The 19,836-nt window shown below is 39.9% G+C and overlaps 1 protein-coding gene and 2 non-coding genes across 3 annotated transcripts in view; 2 read left to right on the forward strand and 1 right to left on the reverse strand.

Moving 5' to 3' along the window:
- The first annotated feature begins 1,111 nt into the window (after positions 1-1,111).
- trnas-gcu (transfer RNA serine (anticodon GCU)) lies at positions 1,112-1,193 on the forward strand. Its single transcript has one exon. It is a non-coding gene; the product is annotated as a tRNA-Ser (tRNA).
- Positions 1,194-2,830: 1,637 nt separating this feature from the next.
- Positions 2,831-2,912, forward strand: trnas-gcu (transfer RNA serine (anticodon GCU)). Its single transcript has one exon. It is a non-coding gene; the product is annotated as a tRNA-Ser (tRNA).
- A 1,436-nt stretch (positions 2,913-4,348) lies between these two features.
- cubn (cubilin (intrinsic factor-cobalamin receptor)) overlaps positions 4,349-19,836 on the reverse strand; it is a 100,074-nt gene continuing 84,586 nt past the window's right edge. The window contains exons 55-67 of the mRNA XM_028569959.1: positions 17,827-17,983; positions 16,848-16,997; positions 16,526-16,711; positions 15,794-15,923; positions 14,493-14,710; positions 13,152-13,351; positions 11,839-12,001; positions 11,354-11,562; positions 9,578-9,722; positions 8,250-8,431; positions 7,544-7,709; positions 7,125-7,360; positions 4,349-4,568 (exon numbers count right to left, since the gene is read on the reverse strand). Of these exons, the coding sequence (XP_028425760.1) occupies positions 4,461-4,568; positions 7,125-7,360; positions 7,544-7,709; positions 8,250-8,431; positions 9,578-9,722; positions 11,354-11,562; positions 11,839-12,001; positions 13,152-13,351; positions 14,493-14,710; positions 15,794-15,923; positions 16,526-16,711; positions 16,848-16,997; positions 17,827-17,983 (2,250 nt within the window). The 3' untranslated portion in view covers positions 4,349-4,460. The remainder of the gene's footprint in view (positions 4,569-7,124; positions 7,361-7,543; positions 7,710-8,249; positions 8,432-9,577; positions 9,723-11,353; positions 11,563-11,838; positions 12,002-13,151; positions 13,352-14,492; positions 14,711-15,793; positions 15,924-16,525; positions 16,712-16,847; positions 16,998-17,826; positions 17,984-19,836) is intronic.

The following is a 19,836-nucleotide window of genomic DNA, read 5'->3' on the forward strand; positions in this document are numbered from 1 at the left end:
CTGCAACAACCAAATCTTAACAATGTAACTGTTTGCATTCAAACAATACTCAACGATATTCTTAAAAAACGTTTTTATCAAAATAGTCATATAGTAGTATGAAGTAGTATACTATGACTTTTTTATCACTTTTTTCGACATACTATACTATGGCTTTTTTATTACTTTTTCGACATACTATACTATGTCTTTTTTTCCCTTTTTTTTCGACATACTATACTATGACTTTTTTTGTCATACTATACTAGGTCTTTTTTATTACTTTCAAGATACTATACTATGGCTTTTTTATTACGATTATTGACATACTATATAATGGCTTTTCATCACTTTATCGACATATTATACTATGACTTTTTTATAACTTTTTTCGACATACTATACTATGGCTTTTTTATAACTATTATTGACATACTATACTTTGGCTTTTCATCACTTTATCAACATATTATACTATGACTTTTTTATAACTTTTTTCGACATACTATGCTATGTCTTTTTTATGACTTTCGACATGCTATACTATGGCTTTTTTCACTATTTTCGACATACTATACTATGACTTTGTTATAACTTTTTTCGACATACAATTCTATGGCTTTTTTATTACGATTATTGACATACTATACTATGGCTTTTCATCACTTTATCGACATATTATACTTTGACTTTTTTATCACTTTTTTCGATATACTATACTATGGCTTTTTCACTTTTTTGACATACTATGACTTTTTTATCACTTTTGACATACTATACTATGTCCTTTTTTCACTCTTTTCAACATACTATACTATGACTTTTTTCACTTTTTTCGACATGCTATACAATTGCTTTTTTATCACTTTTTTCGACATACTATACTATGACTTTTGTATCGCTTTTTTTCAATATACTATACTATGTCTTTTTTCGACATACAATACTATGGCTTTTTATTACTATTATTGACATACTATGCTATGGCTTTTCATCACTTTATAGACACATTATACTATGACATTTTTATAACTTTTTTCAACATATTATACAATGGCTTTCTATATTCTGAGCCTTTTAACGAAATGATAAACTATAATATTTTTCGATACACCTTACTCTTACCTAAGCAAATGAGGTGGCCAAGTGGTTAAGGTGATGGACTGCTAATCCATTATGCTCTGCATGTGTGGGTTTGAATCCCATCCTCATTGATCCTGTATGTGTATTCTGCAACAACCAAATCTTAACAATGTAACTGTTTGCATTGAAACAACACTCAACAATATTCTTAAAAAACGTTCTTATCAAAATAGTCATATAGTAGTATGAAGTCACTGGCACATTCTTATCTATACTCTTGCATTTAACGACACACTATATAATAAATTTTTAAACGCACTATACTGAGGCTTTTTCATCACTTTTTTCGACTATGGCTTTTTACGACATACTATACTATGACTTTTTAATCACATTTTTCGACATACTATTCTATGTCTTTTTTATCACTTTTTTCGACATAGTATACTATGGCTTTTTTATTACGATTATTGACATACTATACTATGGCTTTTTTATTACTTTCAACATGCTATACTATGGCTTTTTTCACTATTTATACTATGGCTTTTTTATTACGATTATTGACATACTATACCACGGCTTTTATATTACGATTATTGACATACTATATAATGGCTTTTCATCACTTTATCGACATATAATACTATGACTTTTTTATAACTTTTTTTGACATACTATACTATGTCTTTCTTATTACTTTCGACATGCTATACTATGGCTTTTTTTCAATATTTTCGACATACTATATTATGGCTTTTTTTCAATATTTTCGACATACTATGGGCCCTATCTTGCACCCAGCGCAATTGCCTTTTTACACCAACGCATGTATCATTCCTATTTTGCACCAGACGCACAGCGGACTTTTCCCTCCACAGACGCACGTCGGTAAAATAGGGAATGTATTTGCGCTCCAGGGGGCGGTTCAGCGAAAAGAGGAGGCGTGTTTTAGACTGCCGGGGGACTTCCTTCCTTCCTTTGACACACTGAGCTGCTCTCTCCTCTCCCTTTCTATTACCATTTGTTTGCATCCCGTCCCAGAAATGCTTGTTACTAATCCTAGCTTCTGGGGAGTTTACTACCCGGAGTCCTTATGTTTTTTCACCCAGCGTATTTCCTTGGAGAACGTTGGCACCAAGATCCTGGTTCCAGCTGTCACCGTGGTCCTGCTGCACTCCCTGCTAAGCTCTGCGGTGCCCTGCAATGTCATGCTGCTTCCTGCTGAACCCTGCTGCTTCCTGCTACGTCCATCCATGCTCTGCTGGGCCACGCTACATCCTGTAACGCCCTGCAGCGCCCTGATATGACATGAACTACTACGACTACCATTTGAAGTCACTGTTCCATTATTAATTTGACTATTATCGCCACCGTTCATCATATCCCCAACCGGCCCGTCAGACACCACCTACCAAGAGCCTGGGTCTGTCCGAGGTTTCTTCCCAAGAGGGAGTTTTTCCTCGCCACTGTCGCACTGCTTGCTCTTGAGGGAATTACTGTAATTGTTGAAATTGTTGGGGCTTTGTAAATTATAGAGTGTGGTCTAGACCTACTCTATCTGTAAAGTGTCTCGAGATAACTCTTGTTATGATTTGATACTATAAATAAAATTGAATTGAATTGAATTGAATACTATACTATGGCTTTTCATCTCTTTATCGACATATTGTACTATGACATTTTTGTACCTTTTTTCAACATATTATACAATGGCTTTCTATATTCCGAGGCTTTTAACGAAATTATAAACTGTGAGTGTCAAACAGATGAGGTGGCCAAGTGGTTAAGGTGATGGACTGCTAATCCATTGTGTTCTGCACGCGTGGGTTTGAATCCCATCCTCGTTGATCCTGTGTATGTATTCTGCAGCAATTAAATCTTAACAATGCATATACTATACAAAACTTTTTCATCACTTTGTTTGACTATGACTTTTTTATTACTATTTTTGACATCCTATACTATGACTCTTTCGACATACTATGGCTTTTTTTGACATACTATACTATGGCTTTTTTTCGACCTTAACTTTGTTAGTGGGTGTTTATTAATGGTGTTGTTATTATGACTTTTCATAAGTTGGTTGTAGCCTCGACAGGGCTTATGCGTTTTCATTACTATTCAACCTTTCTCACTTTACTGCACAGCATGTGTCTGTGTGTGTCCGTCTATGTGTGTGTGTGTCTCTCTGTCTGTGTGTGGTCTCTGTGTGTGTATATGTCAGTGTGTGTGTTTGTCTCTCTGTCTATGTGTGTGTGTGTGTGTGTGTGTGGGTGTGGGAGGTGACTGAAAGGTGTGTCAAAAGTTGAGTGACCATATAGATGTTTGGGTTTTTTAATGTTGACGACGCAAGAACATTTTGCGTGAACAGACAATAAAGTTCTATCTTATCTTATCTTATCTTATCAACCACGTTTCCACAAACTTTTAAGACATCATCGTCATTCGGATAAACTACTGGGTCTTTAAACAGAAAAAAAAATTGCTCTTAACTTCACCCCGTTCTCTTAAATTAATATTAAGCACTTCCGAATCTCCAGAAACAAAAGCACACAAATTACTCACTAACCAATAGCATCTCTGAGGTCTCCTGCTCAAGTTTTCAGACTTAGTTTATTTGTCTTCTACTCTGTTCCATTCCACATCCTTCATTAAGTCAGCTTCTTTTCCCACCTGGATGAAGCGGAAGCTACCCGAGAACTTTCAACTTCGCTCCTATTTGTAACTCCCTCCGCTCAGAACTGCCCTCCTCTGACACTATTGGTATTGAAACCAAAATTAACAAAACCCAAAACAATTTGAAATTATACAAATCCCGACAGACTATCTGGCCAATCTGAGTTTTCTGTTGCACGACTAAAACAACCTTTGAACGTAAACATATTTCACCAAAACAAGTTCCTTCCCGAGGCTTAGCGCCGCCCAATCTGATTGTGATTGGTTTAAATGCCAATAAACAAGAGCGCGTTTTTCTCCCATCCCAGAATGCTGTGTGGACTAGCCAGACCTTCCTCCGCACCACTGTGGAGGAAGGTCTGGCAATGCATGACTAGCAGCTGGGCAGCAGACTGATACTTTATCATTCTTTAATCAAATTATGTATTTGTAAAGTATCTCTCTACTAGGATTTCAAGCAGTTTGAACAAACACAGCAGGTCAGTGGGGTTGTTGGTTTAAACACAGATATAATCAAACTAAACTGAACATCTTAAATGACAGATGACAAAGCATGTTTTATATCAGTATAGATTTATTTATATTATAACATTGGTTTGGTGGAAAAATAAATTTACAACAGATGTTTACCTTTAATACTTCATTAGGAAATAAGTCATCGTCTGCATGTGTGTGTGTGTGTTTGTGTGTGTGTGTGTGTGTGTGTGTATGTTTGTGTTTCAGCTGCTCCAGGTGAGTCTGAACCCTGAAGGCAGGGTGGTGTAATTGGCTTGGAAAACAACGTACACGTGATGGGAGGAGGCGGTGAACGGAGCGATGTTGGTTTCCTGAACAAACAACACAGAGAGGAGAAGTCACATTAGGGGGGTTGGAATGAGTCAATGCATGGATGCATCGCGACTCGCACCATTCTGCATCGCTGCAGTGACAGACCATTTTTTAGTTTAGCTGTGTTCAGACTCCGCTACATTCAGGAAGTGTCTGTTTTAAAAGCAGGTACAATAAAAAGGGGAGTTCATATACTATATATCTGACTTGAATTACTAGGCCTGTAACAATTATTAAAAAAATAGCTAGATAGATAGATTATTAGATAGATAATTAGGTAGATAGATAGATAGATAATTAGATAGATAGATAGATAGATAGATAGATAGATAGATAGATAGATAGATAATTAGATATATAGATTAGATAGATAGATAGATAGATAAGTATATATATATAGATTATTAGATAGATAGATAGATAGATAGATAGATAGATAATAAGTATATATATATAGATTATTAGATAGATAGATAATTAGATATATAAATTATTAGATAGATAGATAGTTAGTTAGATAATTAGATATATAAATTATTAGATAGATAGATAGTTAGTTAGATAATTAGATATATAGATAGATAATTAGATAGAAAGTTGATAGATAGATAGATAATTAGATATATAGATTATTAGATATATAGATAGATAGATAATTAGATAGATAGATAGATGATTAGATATATAGATTATTAGATATATAGATAGATAGATAATTAGATTGATAGATAGATAGATAGATGATTAGATAAATAGATTATTAGATAGCTAGATAGCTAGATAGATAATTACATATATAGATTATTAGATAGATAGATAGATAGATAGATAGATAGATAGATAGATAGATGGATAGATAGATAGATAATTATTATATTAACCCCAAATTGGGAAATGTCTCTGTTACAGCAGCAAGTTACAAGGACATGCACATAATGATAATGTATAATAACATACATGACAGTAACATAACCAAAATATTTTTACTAAAAAAGTAATGCATTGTTAAATATGTTTAAAGAGACAATTATATTGTAAACACAATTATTTCTGTATTGTAATAATTGTACAGCAACATTTGGAATACAGCTCTATGTGTAGCAATATATAATAATACCGAGGAGGTGAAGCATCATGATGCATCGTGATATCGAATCGATTTGAATCGCTGACAGGATAATCGTAGTGGAGTCGTGAGACCAGTAAAGAGTCACACCCCAAAGTCACATTATAAAGTAACATCACTGGAGCTCTTCGCTGAGCATCACAGCAATGCAGCAGCCGGTTATTTTTCCCTCAACTTGTTTTTGTGTTCACAGAAATGATATCGTCAGGTCCCAGGGCATGAACATTTCACTGAGGTTTTTTAACATTAATATGAGTTCCCCCAGCCTGGCTATGGTCCCCCAGTGTCTAGAAATGGTGATAGGTGTAAACCGAGCCCTGGGTATCCTGCTCTGCCTTTGAGAAAATGAAAGCTCAGATGGTCCGATCTGGAATCTTCTCCTTATGAGGTCATAAGGAGGAAGGTTACCTCCCCTTTCTCTGCTTTGCCCGCCCAGAGAATTTTGCCCACCCATGAGAGAGAGAGAGAGACATCATGCAAAGCAAAGTGATTCAGATCAGGACAACTAAGGTCTATATAAAAGAGACTTCAGATACAGTATTAGGGGACCACTAAGGTCTATATAAAAGAGACTTCAGATACAGTATTAGGGGACCACTAAGGTCTATATAAAAGAGACTTCAGATACAGTATTAGGGGACCACTAAGGTCTATATAAAAGAGACTTCAGATACAGTATTAGGGGGACCACTAAGGTCTATATAAAAGAGACTTCAGATACAGTATTAGGGGACCACTAAGGTCTATATAAAAGAGACTTCAGATACAGTATTAGGGGACCACTAAGGTCTATATAAAAGAGACTTCAGATACAGTATTAGGGGACAACTAAGGTCTATATAAAAGAGAATTCAGATACAGTATTAGGGGAACACTAAGGCCTATATAAAAGCATCCTAAGAGCACCATGTCATGGAACCTTTAAGATTTTCATGAGATCAAACCCTCTTTGTGATACTATTCATGGTCAGAAAGGTTGAAGTCAACTTAGTTTTTTTTGTACGTTATATGGCTGCAAAATATATTGTCTTTTTTATCATCATCAATGTCAACTGGGGCAATAAACACATCACAAAAGGCTGTGATTTGTGTTATTTGAAAGAAAATATCAGCAGAAAACAGCACTTTAAAATGTAACTGTCATTCTTTTTTTTTTAATGGTGCCTTTTACATTCAATTCAAGCAGCAGAAACACAGCGAGTGCTTTGTTGTTGCAGGAAACATTCAGCCATTGCACAAACTCCCGAGCAGTTCAGTGCTCGTTTCCCATTTTTTACCCTCATAGTGTGCCTGACGCAGCCTAACGCACTACCCCTGTTCAAAATGAATGGAAAGGCCTGCGTTTTTGCTGGAGCAACGGACAGCCGACGCAGGCAGTGTGAATGAGGCCTTACAGGTGAAGCAGTAACAGCTTTCTTGGATTACGTACCACTCCACAGTAAGGTCCAACAGGCAGCGAGGAGGTGTCCGGGCCATCATACAGCTTCAAGAAGTTGTTCTGGCAATCTCCAGGGTCATCAATACTAATCTGGGCAAAGGTGATGGTCACCACACGACCTCTGGGTGCCATGATGCCCCATTCGCAGTGGGTGCCGTTGGGATAGGTGCCTGGGTAGTTGGGACTTGAGAATGAGCCATGGTCTCCATACAGAGTACCACCACAACCTGGTACACAAACATAGTAAACAAAGATGCATCAGCTGAGAGAAAAAGCAGGGCAAGTAAACAGTAAGACATTTCTACTGATCCTAGACAGTATTATTACAAGCAGTTATGACCATGGAAAAAGTAGAAAAAGATTCAATATTTCAAAAACAACTACCACATGAGACACATAATTCAGCTCACCGTGAGGGGAGGATGTCCATGTGGCCTCAAAGCCATCACGAGCGCTGGAGAAGTCACTCTTGAAGCGTAAATAGAGCTGGTTGGATTGTGGGAAGATGGGGCTGGGCAAGGTGCTGCCGCAGAACCGACCAATCAGTGGTGAGTCCGCTGTGCTGCCATTACGGACCTGAGAGACAACAGAGAGTTCTATAAACATACTGTAACTAATACTACCCACATTATTATATATATTTATAATACAAAGTTGGCTGAAATTCGGCAAGGTATCCCTTTATTGTATACAGACTTGCTATATGGCCAAAAGTACATGGACATCCCTGTGCCTATGCGTTTGGCCTTGTAGTGCATCAAAAAACAAATAAAAATAATAAGCATATAGGTTTGTTTAAAGCATATTTTTAGACACATGTAAAAAACAATAATGAAACACCCACAAGTGACTCTATTTTTCCATTTGTACTTTGTTTTGACAATATCAAATCATTAAAAGATTTGACCAATTAAATATAGTTATTATTCATGTAGTTACCTCTATTTACAAAGAAAACAGTTCATGAGGTGAGCACGTTGGATGTGTGCTCATAACCAGGACGAGACCTTTTCTGATCATATTGCATAAAGTGGAGCAGAGCTTGTTGCCTTTGAACAAAACCTTGATTACAAACTTTATTTAAATATGTCCCTACGTGTGTGCTGGTTGTTTTACCTCCAGGTAGTCAAATTCACACTGGCTGTGGCTCTCCAAGTCGAAACTGTTAAAGAAGAAGGAGATGTAGCTGTTCTGGGGCGCTTTCAGGACGATGGTGCAGTCCTGGTTGTGGGGGTAGACGTCGGGCCAGCCCGGACTCTTCAGGTAGCCGTACTCCTGTTCATAGGTCCGGCTACAGCCTGGAAATCACCACCACAGACCCAGTCAGAGCACTGCTCTGGAACCAAGTCCCCTCAGTACCCATCATGTGCTACTATTTTATAGGGCTGTGCAATTAATCACATTTGAATCGCTAATACAATTTCAGCTCCTAACAATCACAAAAACAATGTAATGGAGGAAAACAGTAATTTTCACATTGTGTTTTGCAAGTAAACTCTATTTTTCTTTTGTTCTGAATGAGAAAAAAAGTTCAAACGTGAAAAGATTTCACAGTTCAACTGTTTCACCGTTTTTTTTGTTTTTTATAGTTCAGTAATTGAAACATCTTTCCAAAAGTCAATGAGTACTTGTGTTAAATTATTGTGATTTCAATGTTGACCTAAATAATCATGATCACGATTTTTTTTCCATAGTCGAGCAGCCCTACTATTTCAAAACCCGGTGTGCGGTGTTCATTGGGGCTATTTCTTCGGGAAAAGGAGTCAATGAAAACTGTGACAGTGCGTTCTGTGGATTATCCAGAGAAACATGGACGCCGTTTTTGGAAAAGAGATGACTTTTTTGAAATGCTGTGAGCAGCACAAATAAAATCCCATTAACCTCCATTGTATTGGGTTGAAGGCAAACATCTCAGAGCCAGATATCTCACAACCTGGAAAATGAAACCAAAACTATCTGCATGGATCGACCCCACTTATGGGAAAAGGAAAATTATGTATTTGTTCTAGGTGAACTAGGTGGAGGGATTATATCTCCAACCTGGCCTGGGAACGCCTCGGGATCCCCCAGTCGGAGCTGGTTAATGTTGCTCGGGAAAGGGAAGTTTGGGGTCCCCTGCTGGAGCTGCTCCCCCCGCGACCCGACACCGGATAAGCGGACGAAGATGGATGGATGGATGGATGGATGTATTTGTTCTGTAATTTGGGAAACCCAACTAAATTGAAATGTAATTTCCTGAGTGTGTCCGTAAAGCGGTGCTGACAGATGGAAAGCTGTGAATATGCTCTCCATTGGCAGCCAGTTACTGTATAAGTCAACGGTCCCAAAGATTAATTTAAATTCTCTTATATTTTTTAAAACCAAACTTGCACACATTTAATTAGTATTAGTAGATATTTATGTCTTGCTTCTCACCCTGCCACAGGTGTACTACAGGTACCTACTGGTGATCTGATAGGTGAACCTCAGGCCATTTCCTGTCATGAAGGTGTCAGATTTGAAGTGCAGGAGGAGTGTTCTGCTATAGCTGTAGAAGTCTGGAGGATGAGCATCTGATGGACAGAACTTATGTGACTGTCCATTGTCTCCCTGGAAACACAAGAATTCAGGATGGATATTACAGAATGGATATTACAATCAGTGTTTCCCCTAGGTTGACTGCTTTAGCCTGGTGGAGGGCCGGGGGAAAATATGTCACTCTTAAAGCTTGTTCACATGCTACTCGCGTTATTTCCTTACCAGCAGCAAGCAAACTTCACGGAGAACAACGAGGGCAAAACGGAATCACCGATCCGTTTTAACTGAACATTCTCTAGTCTAGCTCAGCTTAAAACACGGAATCCGTCAGTGTGGAGATCGGTCTGGCATTGCCAGACTACCTGTAGGGTTTATAGTTACAGACAATGTTATCTTCACTTCACCTGTTCAACTGACTTTAGCAGTTTAGATAACACATTCGACTGTCCTGCTGTTACAGACGTGAACTAACCACAGACCATTGTTGACCAGGGGTTCCTGTTGGCCTGGTGGTCCACCAGGTCTGTACAGTTTTAGGGGAAACACTAGTCTCGCTTTGCCAGACCTTCCTCCACAGCGCTGCAGAGGAGGGTCTGGCTAGTCCACACAGCATTCCTGGATGGGAGAAAAACGTGCTGTGGTTTATTGGCATTTTCTTTAAACCAATCACAATCGTCATGGGCGATGCTAAGCGGCAGATGGAGCAACGGCGCCGCCACTGCAAAATAGCCTCGGAAAGGAACTTGTTTTGGTGGAATATTGTGCACGTTCAAAAGTTGTTTCCAATTCTAATTTAAATATTAACTACAGTTAATATTGTATGTGGCGTTTTCTTTTGCGGGGTGCAAATGTTACACCAAAGAAAAGTTCCTTCACAAGACTATTCTGCAGAGCCACCGTACCTGCGTCCGGAGCTTGGCGCCGCCCAAGACCATTGTGACTGGTTTAAAGAAATGCAAGCAACCCCTGACGTTTATTCTCCTATCCAGGAATGCTGTGTGGACTAGCCAGACCTTCCTCCCTAGCACTGTGGAGATAGAGCTGGCAATGCGAGAATAGATGTTAGGTCAGCTGCTGTCCTTTGTAATTCGGTTCTACCTGGTGACTATGTTTACATGTACATAATATTCTGGTTTTTGCCATAATTCTGGAAAATACGTTATTCTGACTGAGCTGTTTACATGGCTAATGAAAGAGAATATTCCACTAATATTCCGATTTAATGCAGCCGTGCATTTTCAAAGTTCTCCACCGGTGGTAGACACAGCCTCCCTCTTTCATTCCTTTAACCAGCTTCTTCAAAAGGTCTGGTTGGATGGTTGGTTTTGTATACAACAACCATAACAACACACAGAGCTGACAGTTAGCCGTAAACTGTGGTAAAACCCCAGATTGAGACGCATTTTCCGAATGCAGTGTTTACGTGTCCAAAGAATGCCTCTGAATCCTGAATAATACCAGAATATCCCACGTCTTAATCAGAAAATGCTAAATTGGGAAAGACGCCTTATTGAGAATATCCAAAGCGAGTATGCTGTTTACATGACCTGGATCAAATTCAGAACATTGTCATGTTCGAAATAATGGAAGTGGAATATTAGTGTGCATGTAAATGTAGTCAATAAATGCCCAAACCAGGACTGACCTGATCTCGGCCTGAGCCTCCTCATGTATACACATTTAAAGGCCAACATGACACTCACCACAGGCCAGTCCTTTATGTCCAGGTAGTTTGTGGAGCAGCTCTGGCTGGGCTGGAGGACAAAGGTCTCAATTGACACTTTAATGCTTTCCTGGGCTGGAGCATCCAGAATCCAGCGGCAGGAAGTGTAAGGAGGATAGGCATTGGGGAAGGAAGGTGAGGTCAGGGTCTGGATGGAGGTGGTGGCATTCAGAGTCCCGCCGCAAAACACTGAGGGGGAGCAGGCATATTGAGAGGTTAGGTAAATGCACATAATTGAAAGTATAGCATCAACACAGACAGTGGAAATTTGGGTGAGAGTACACAGTACACAGTACATGTAAACTATGACTGGACTCCTGGCCAATGAGGCAGCTCCAGATGGGTTTTTGAACACATTTGTCATTTTGGGGTAAGTATTGGTTTTAAGTGAGCAAGATGGTGTTGTACAGCTTTAAGCCTTGTTTAGAGTGTAGTAAGAAGAGTGCGGAGTAGGAAGTGTCTTACATGGCAAAGCTCTGTAGGTAGCGTTGAAGCCTGATTTCTGTACTACGTTATCAGAGACAAAGTGAATCGTCAGGAAGTTTCCACTGGATGTAAAATAAGCAGGGATGGTGTTTCCACAAAATTTCCCAACCAGAGGGAAGTTAGTGTTGTCACCATCATACACCTGATGGAGATACACACACAGTGACAAACATAAACGAAAAGTAGCAAAAAGCTGCCATTTTTGTCATAGTGTTTTTGCCAATGTAGTTTGTCCTACAGTCCAAATCTGACAATGTTTAAGTGTCTCTGATTATTATACTTAGCATCATGAATTGCAGAAATGCATCAACACAGAAGCACATTTACGACCTAAGTTGAAATAACGTAATACCAATCAAAATGATCATTAGTTAGTAGGGATGTAACGATACACTCAAGTCACGATTTGATACCATTCACCATTCCATTCAGTTCACAATACGAGGGGGGGCTTTTTTCCCCTTTATTTGATAGTGGATAGACAGGAAAGGAAGGAGAGAGAGGGGTTGGCACGCAGTAAAGGGCTGCAGGTCAGATTCAAACCTGGGCCTCTGCAAAGGACTCAGTCTACATTGGGCGCACGGTTTACTCAGGGTGAGCCAGAGGCCGCCCCCATAATACTAACAATTCTAACAAATGTTTTTTACAGAACAAGCTGCAGCAAAATGACTTTTTCCTTTATTTATATGTATGTATGTATATAAATAAAACTGTACAAAACAAAAGACGTGTCCTCTTATCTAAAGTGACACTGAAATTGATTTTTATCTTAAATAACAAAAGATAAATAGAGAATGCCTTGTTCATTGTGGGCAAATTTTAGTGCCTTTATTCATCAGGACAGATATGCAGAGAGAAGAGAGAGGAATACATGCAGGAAATTGACAGATTTGAACCCTGGGCCTCTGCGTCGAGGAATAAACCTCTACATCTGGGTCTGCGCTCTACAAACTAGAGCGCAGACCCAGATGTAGAGGTAATCCTTGGCCAATTGCAATCTTTCCTGATGCATCGTTACACCCCTATTAGTAAGTTATCATTAGTTCACACTAGCAACCTACCGATTAAGCATTATGTAGTCTCTGCTGCCTACAGTTCCTACAGTTCATTGATTTTGTCACACCATTATCTGATCTTATGATTAGAATTTTGTAGTTTTAAATCATTTCTTTTGAATTATTGCAACAGCATCACACAACATAGCTATATCTGGTGTCATAGTCAGCTATGATGTTCTAATGACAGATGAGTAATATCTGCCATTAATATTTTGATGGCCGGGGGTTCTTTACGTTGACATAGTCGTAGCGGCAATTAGGGGAGTTCTCAATGTCGAAAGAAGTGAAGGTCAGGTTGATGGCCTTGTTGACTGGCATCTCAATGGTCCACAGGCAGTCCATCCTGGGCTCGTAGCGCCCATCCAGGTCTGGATCTGGAGAACCAAACATGCCCATGGGCATGGACAGGTAGCCACCACATCCCTGTGCTGGACCTGCAGGCAATTCAACAAACAAACAACCTTCAAAACTAAAACGTAGTAAATGATACATTCATATAATTTACTACATCAAATGCTAAAGTGTTATTGTATTGATACAAACTTCTTTCCACTATAATAATAATCCATATTTCACTGTCCAATAGTGATGGCCAAATAAAGCCTCATGAAACTTCGTGAAACATTTTTATTTTCTGACCCCAATAGATGGCACTCTTGGTTAAACAAAGGCAAACATAAGCACAAGGAATGGCAATTAAGTGTGCTTACAACCCTTTGTTGAACAGAGAGCGCCTTCTAGTGGGCTCAGAAAATAAATAAAATGGTTCACGAAGCTTCGTTTGGCCATCACTACTGTCCATCCATTTGTTAAGTATGTTCCAAATAATCTGAAATGTGAAGTGTCTTGTATAAAATTCAGATGTGATTTAATACACTAAACCATATACAGTACATGCGTCTCCATGGCCAGATCACACTGATTGCAAACCATTTTGGCGTTCCCGATCTACATGTAAATCAAGGCTCTTAGAAATCAAGGCCTAGAATGGTGGCGGTGGTACCTACTAGTGACGTCCAACTGAAGCTTCAAGAACCATTGGTTGTAATTGTTGACCCCACTAGATGGCTTGGTTTAAAGAAAAAGGCTCAAGGAATTGCAATTCAGCATGCTTTCAAACCTTTGTTGAACAGAGATCTAGTGGGCTCAGAAAATAAAGAAAATGCTTTATGAAGCTTCATTTGGACATCACTGGCAACTACTATCCATAAATTAACACATGGATAGATTGCATTTAACCACCTCTGGAGGCGATTAGAACAATTGGAATTCAATCTATCTCAAATGGGTCTTGGAAGCTTTTTTAGCGGAGCTATCAGACAGGCAACTGGATAGGTCCGCGCCTTCAAAAGAGCAATATCAATTAAATCATGAATGCCTTATGGATCGTCCTGCTTGTATCTCTGTCTTATAGCAGGGTCCTGTGTCAAAATCCACATGATACGTCAGTGAGTGCCCACAGCTCATTTTGCAGTGTAAGTTTATTGTATGCTTTTTTGCATGCATGAGCTGCTAACAAGTGGAAATAGCTACTCCATCCTTAACTGCCATCACAAAGTCAGTAACATTACCTACCGAGTGTCTCACTGTAAGTAGCCCTCCAGCCAATCCCATTCACTGAGGCATCTGTCCTGAAGACAATGAACAACTGGTTGGTGGAGGAGCGCAGATCGGGTGGGAGCACTGCACCGCAGAACTGCCCCAGCAAGGGCGCCAAGGTGTCCTGTCCGTCATACACTGCCACATAGTCATAGCGACAGGAAGAAGATACCTCCAGGTGGAAGGTGTTAAACCTACGGAGAGATAGAGAATAGGATATATTTTTTTTAGAACCAGTTCTCTGGAGATTTTAAAGTTATTTTGCAGCCTGATACCCCCCAGCCACCAGTTTGTACTGTGGCCACAAAGAGCCTGTCCAGTACAACCTTGATCCAGCCTAATGCTGTGTTCGCGTCACCTGCGTTTAGTCATGTATGCAAATATGCAAATCCCAAACCAGTGACACGATAGACACGAACACATGAAATTTGCATCATTCTCGGATCCGTATGAGTTCAAATATTTCAATTGGAGCGAAAATTGCATGAGTAACGCGATGTGAAGCCAATATCCGCAGCCGGTATGAACACAACATTAGCCCAATGGGGACCAACAGGGAATGCTTTGATTTTTTCAAAAATGTTTGTGTTCAAAAATTCCATAAAAATATGAAACAAAAATTCAAACTATGTTTTACAGGGTGCCTGGTAGCTCACCTGGTGGAGCCATCGCCCATATATAGAGGTTTTCTCCTCTGTGCAGCGGCCACAAGTTCAACTCCGACCTGCGGCCCTTTGCTGCATGTCATTCCCCCTCTCTCTCCCCTTTTATGTCTTCAGCTGTCCTACAGTATATAAAGTAAGGCCTAAAATGCCCAAAATTAATCTTTAAAAAATAAATAAATAAAAAGTCATGTTTTACATTACTTTCCTAATTGCCTCAGGTTTGTTTTCCTCAAGTGAAAAATATGGCGGCATTCAATTTGATTTGGTTATGTGTACATAGCAAGAACATAATCATAGAATATGGCAATAATCAGCAGAATATGAGAGTAATATTTTCACACTACTCTCTCTTCGTTTCTATATTACTCATAGATTTATTAGTACCAATTTATGCATAGTTTATGAATGCTAGATTGAAATGACATGCTAAAGATAATGTGTGTCATTTTTACAAAAAGAGATGTGTTTATGTTGTGAGTTGTATCTTTTCATTCAAAAAAGAAAAAAATGTTAATCACAAAAAAAAGGGTAAGTCTAAAATACACTTTCAGTTTTCCACTCTAGTCCTTTACTCCAAGTAATGCAGTTGGTGCACTCAGCACTCAGTCTTACTTGAGATCCATGACTCGGTTTGCACGGACCATGATATGGTAGGTACAGTTGATGTTGTGGTGGTAGTTGGTCATGGAGAGCGCTGGACTGCTCACTGTACCCGCAGTGCTGTTGAAGAAACCACCACATGCTGCATGCACGCACCCACGCACCCACCCACACACACACACACACACACACACACAGTCGTGTTTCCATCACTGTAGAGGTAATTGCATTGACTTGCATTAATTTCCTAGACACTGACCCTAACCATAACAGCTACTTGCTTAATTCTAACCCCCTTACCTTACCTCAAACCAAATTCCCCTTAAAATGTAATGATTTATGTTATGGGGACTTGCATTTTGTCCCCAAAAGGAAGGCACATCCCCACAATGTAACTGGGTAAACAGGTTTATGTCCTCAAAACATAAGTAATACACACACTGTAACCCTAACTTTGTTACTGTGACTTGTTTTGGATAAATACTGCATAGCATTGCATAGTGCAATGGTTTACCCGTGACCTGAACCTCACTATAAGTCATGCAGTGACCCTCCTGTAGGGTCATACCCGGGACTAGCCGCAGTTATAAAATTCCGTGAACCAATTCAACTTTAACAACATACATTTGACTGATAACTTTGTCACAAGTCCTTACATTCTCACCTTGTTGCGTTCACTACAACTGCCAATGGCTTTATTTCATCATTGGAATATAGTAAATATTTCTCCTCTTCATTACTTACGAATGGCACTGTATTCTGCCATAAAGCCACGGTCCTCGATCACGGAGTCAGAGAAGAAGTGGAGTAACATGGGGCCAAAGCTGAAGAAGGGCCCTGGGATACTGGTACCACACACAGTAGCGATTGCAGAGCCACTACTAGCCAGGCTGTAGATCTTCAGCCCATCATACAGACAGGTGGAGTGTGCTAGACAACAGAAAAACAGACCGTATTCTCAACACATAACTAGCAGTTTATCAGAGTACAAAACATTAAATTCCAAATGTTCCAAAAGGGAGATGAGACTTTTGCAGATGATTCGTTGTCCATATGCTACACTTGCCTTCTACTTGGAAGACCTTAAAGGTGAGGACAACCACAGTCTGTTGTCCAGCGTCTATGGTGTAGTTGCAGTTGGAGTAGTCAGGGTAGTCGGCTGGATAATTTGGAGAAACCACACGGCCGCTGGGAGCTGAGAAGTTTGCACCGCACCCTGATGAACAGAAGACATCACACTTGCTTTGCATTTTGTTGGGACTGGCCACATCATACCTCACTGCAACACTGAAGTACCCACCATCTAAGGCACATGTGTCAAAATCAAGGCCCGCAGGCTAAATCCGGCCCCTCTCAGATTTTTAGCCGGCCAGCATATCAGTTTAGGTTCACAGTACTTTAGTATCTTTTTCGGGAAGTTTTTGCCACTCTCTCCAAATGTTTAGTCACTTTTGAGACATGCAGTGGAGACATTAAAGAACGGCTTGTTTATTGCTAAGGCCATACGGTCAAAATTAATGGATGTATTAATATTTTAATAACAATAACTTGAAACAAAAACTTCATTCACCAGTAAATTGCTGGTAAATGACAAAAACAACCAACAGATGAGAAAATGGTATTTTACAATAACATTGAATGGACACAAGGCTTATGCTACCAGTTTCAGTGAACACACCGCTTGTGTTGTTTTTCCGACAGCGGCAGCTGCATACTATTGGAATCTGCTACTGTGAAATACAGTCACACTTTACACCGTTTAATGTTAAGCTGTCAGCATTTTAACCGTGTTTAATCCAGCTGCTAGCTAATGTTAGACTAACATTACCTGCTGGCAAGTGTCATGTCATGTTAACAAGCTTCACATGCAGTGATGCTTCTGTTGCCCCTAATGTCCGTTTCGGCGCAGCACAGACATTTAAGTAGCACCGAAATGAGGCACCAAAATCTGCGTTGCTATTCTGTCTGGTAGATACCGGTCGTTTAGGCACCATTGCCATAATAGCACCGGGTTTCAGTACCCAACCCTACTGCCTGGTTCTTACTGGTGCTGAAGGAGGCTGAGAAACCTCTGCCAGTGGCTCCAGTTCCCTGGAACCGGCTTGTGATGATGTTATATGGAGCAATGACGGGGCCCGGCGCCACCGAGCCACAGCCTGTTGACAGCAGAGCCTGGGTATTTTGGGTCTGACCTGACCACACCTGCAGGAAAATACATACTGATTCAGAAACGGTTGTCAAATGGAACATTGCTTTAAAGATACTGTACACATCTGTACACTCAGATTTACTTGGCAACTTTTGCACATTGCCATTTTCAAAATACAGTTTTGGTACTGTCTGAATTTTTAGGAACTTTTTTTAGAATCTGTGAAAGAAATCCTGTTCTTCTGCCTCCCCCTAGTGATCCTTATGGCACTAGGTTTCCCAGCGCCCCAAAGGAAAACAACCAATCAGAGCCGAGGAGTCTTTAACGCAGGGTCAATGACTGCTTGTGAACTGTGATCAAACTGTCAATCTCGGCAGTGCTGATCAAATATGAATCCAGATTATGTTACTGCATTGCCTATTTCTTACATCAAGCACTGTTCACTGGCTGGAACAAACTCTGATTTTACAGCTAAACTGTTTTTTTCACCAACTCCTGGCCATCGATTCTTTCGGTTATGATAACCTTGACATACTGCTCTGATTTGTTGGCATTTCTTTAAACCAATCCCAATCGTCTTGGGCGGAGCTATGCACTGGGCAGCGCAACAGTGTCGCTGCAAAATATCCTCAGGAAGGAACTTGTTTTGGTGGAACATGTGTACGTTGTTTTAGTCGTGCGAGAGAAAACTCAGATTGGACAGAGAGTCTAGCTAGCTGTCTGGATTTACCCTGCAGAGATCTGAGGAACACTTAACCATAGTCCTCATAAATCCACCAGAGTTTACAATGGTAACCCAAAGAAAGAGGAAAGGGACGGACATCCAGCAGAATTTCCGGCGGCACCGGAGCAATCCCAGAAGTGGAACTGTAATGGGAAAAATTACATTTAAGCATAATTCCTTATATTTTTATGTTTTATTTCTACTTTAATTCTCTCACAAATGCTGAGTCTATCTCATTTCCCACATGTAGAATTTGATTCTAACTTTGTGAGACATCCAGTCTGGAACATAATGTGAGCACTGTTTGCCTGAACCGATAAAGGTAAAAGGTCACCCTAAAATTATCTGTTTTCCCATGCCAGTTAAGATGTAACTGGGGGGTGAAAGTCGTACAGGGAGGAGGAGGTGAGATGACTCCAAGATGTCTCTTGCATTTCTCTGATTGTCTTCATGTGTATCAGATTGCCTGTCAACATTGAAGCGTCATAATAATCCAAGTGCGTGTGTGCTGTCACTCTGAAGATGCATATAAGCCTGGTGTTCTGTTCACTCATTGGAGAAACTGACTCCACACTGGGCTGCGGCTTTTTGTGAAATCATGTTGCTCCTATTTGCAAATATATATGTTTTTAATAAAATACAAAAACCCAACTTGGTTCTAGTCTCAGACTGTCTTATTTGTTTCATTTTACTACACTCTGAAAACTCTACCACTGCTGCAAAGGAAACTTCCACGACAAACCTGGCGACGAGAATGGGGATCATGTGCAGGGGTCAGATAAAAGAGACGTGGTTGACTGAGGACTCGCAATCTGAGATCCAACGATCTTCACCTCTACCTCGCCCAAAAAGCATTCAGAGAGAGAGGATCAGAAACCACGGAGGGCTCTACTGGCCCAACACTGATCTGTTAAGACGGAAGCAATTTCAAGCAGCAGGGTAAGATCAAACTTTAATTTAAATTGAATTAAGAGTAATTTGAATTGGCTGTAGTAAACTTCCAGAAACAAATACTGACGTTGGAAACTGAAATAGGACAACCATTTTGGGGTTGTTTGTATGTATTTTGGTGGTATTTTTAAGGTTGTGTAGATACATAATTGTGACCACTCCAGCAGTGTTTTTGCACCATAAAACTGATCCACGCACGGGTGTGACTTGGCTTTATAGATTTTCGGGGGA

This window comes from Perca flavescens, chromosome 22 (genome assembly GCF_004354835.1).
Source record: "Perca flavescens isolate YP-PL-M2 chromosome 22, PFLA_1.0, whole genome shotgun sequence".
Lineage (NCBI taxonomy): Eukaryota > Metazoa > Chordata > Actinopteri > Perciformes > Percidae > Perca > Perca flavescens.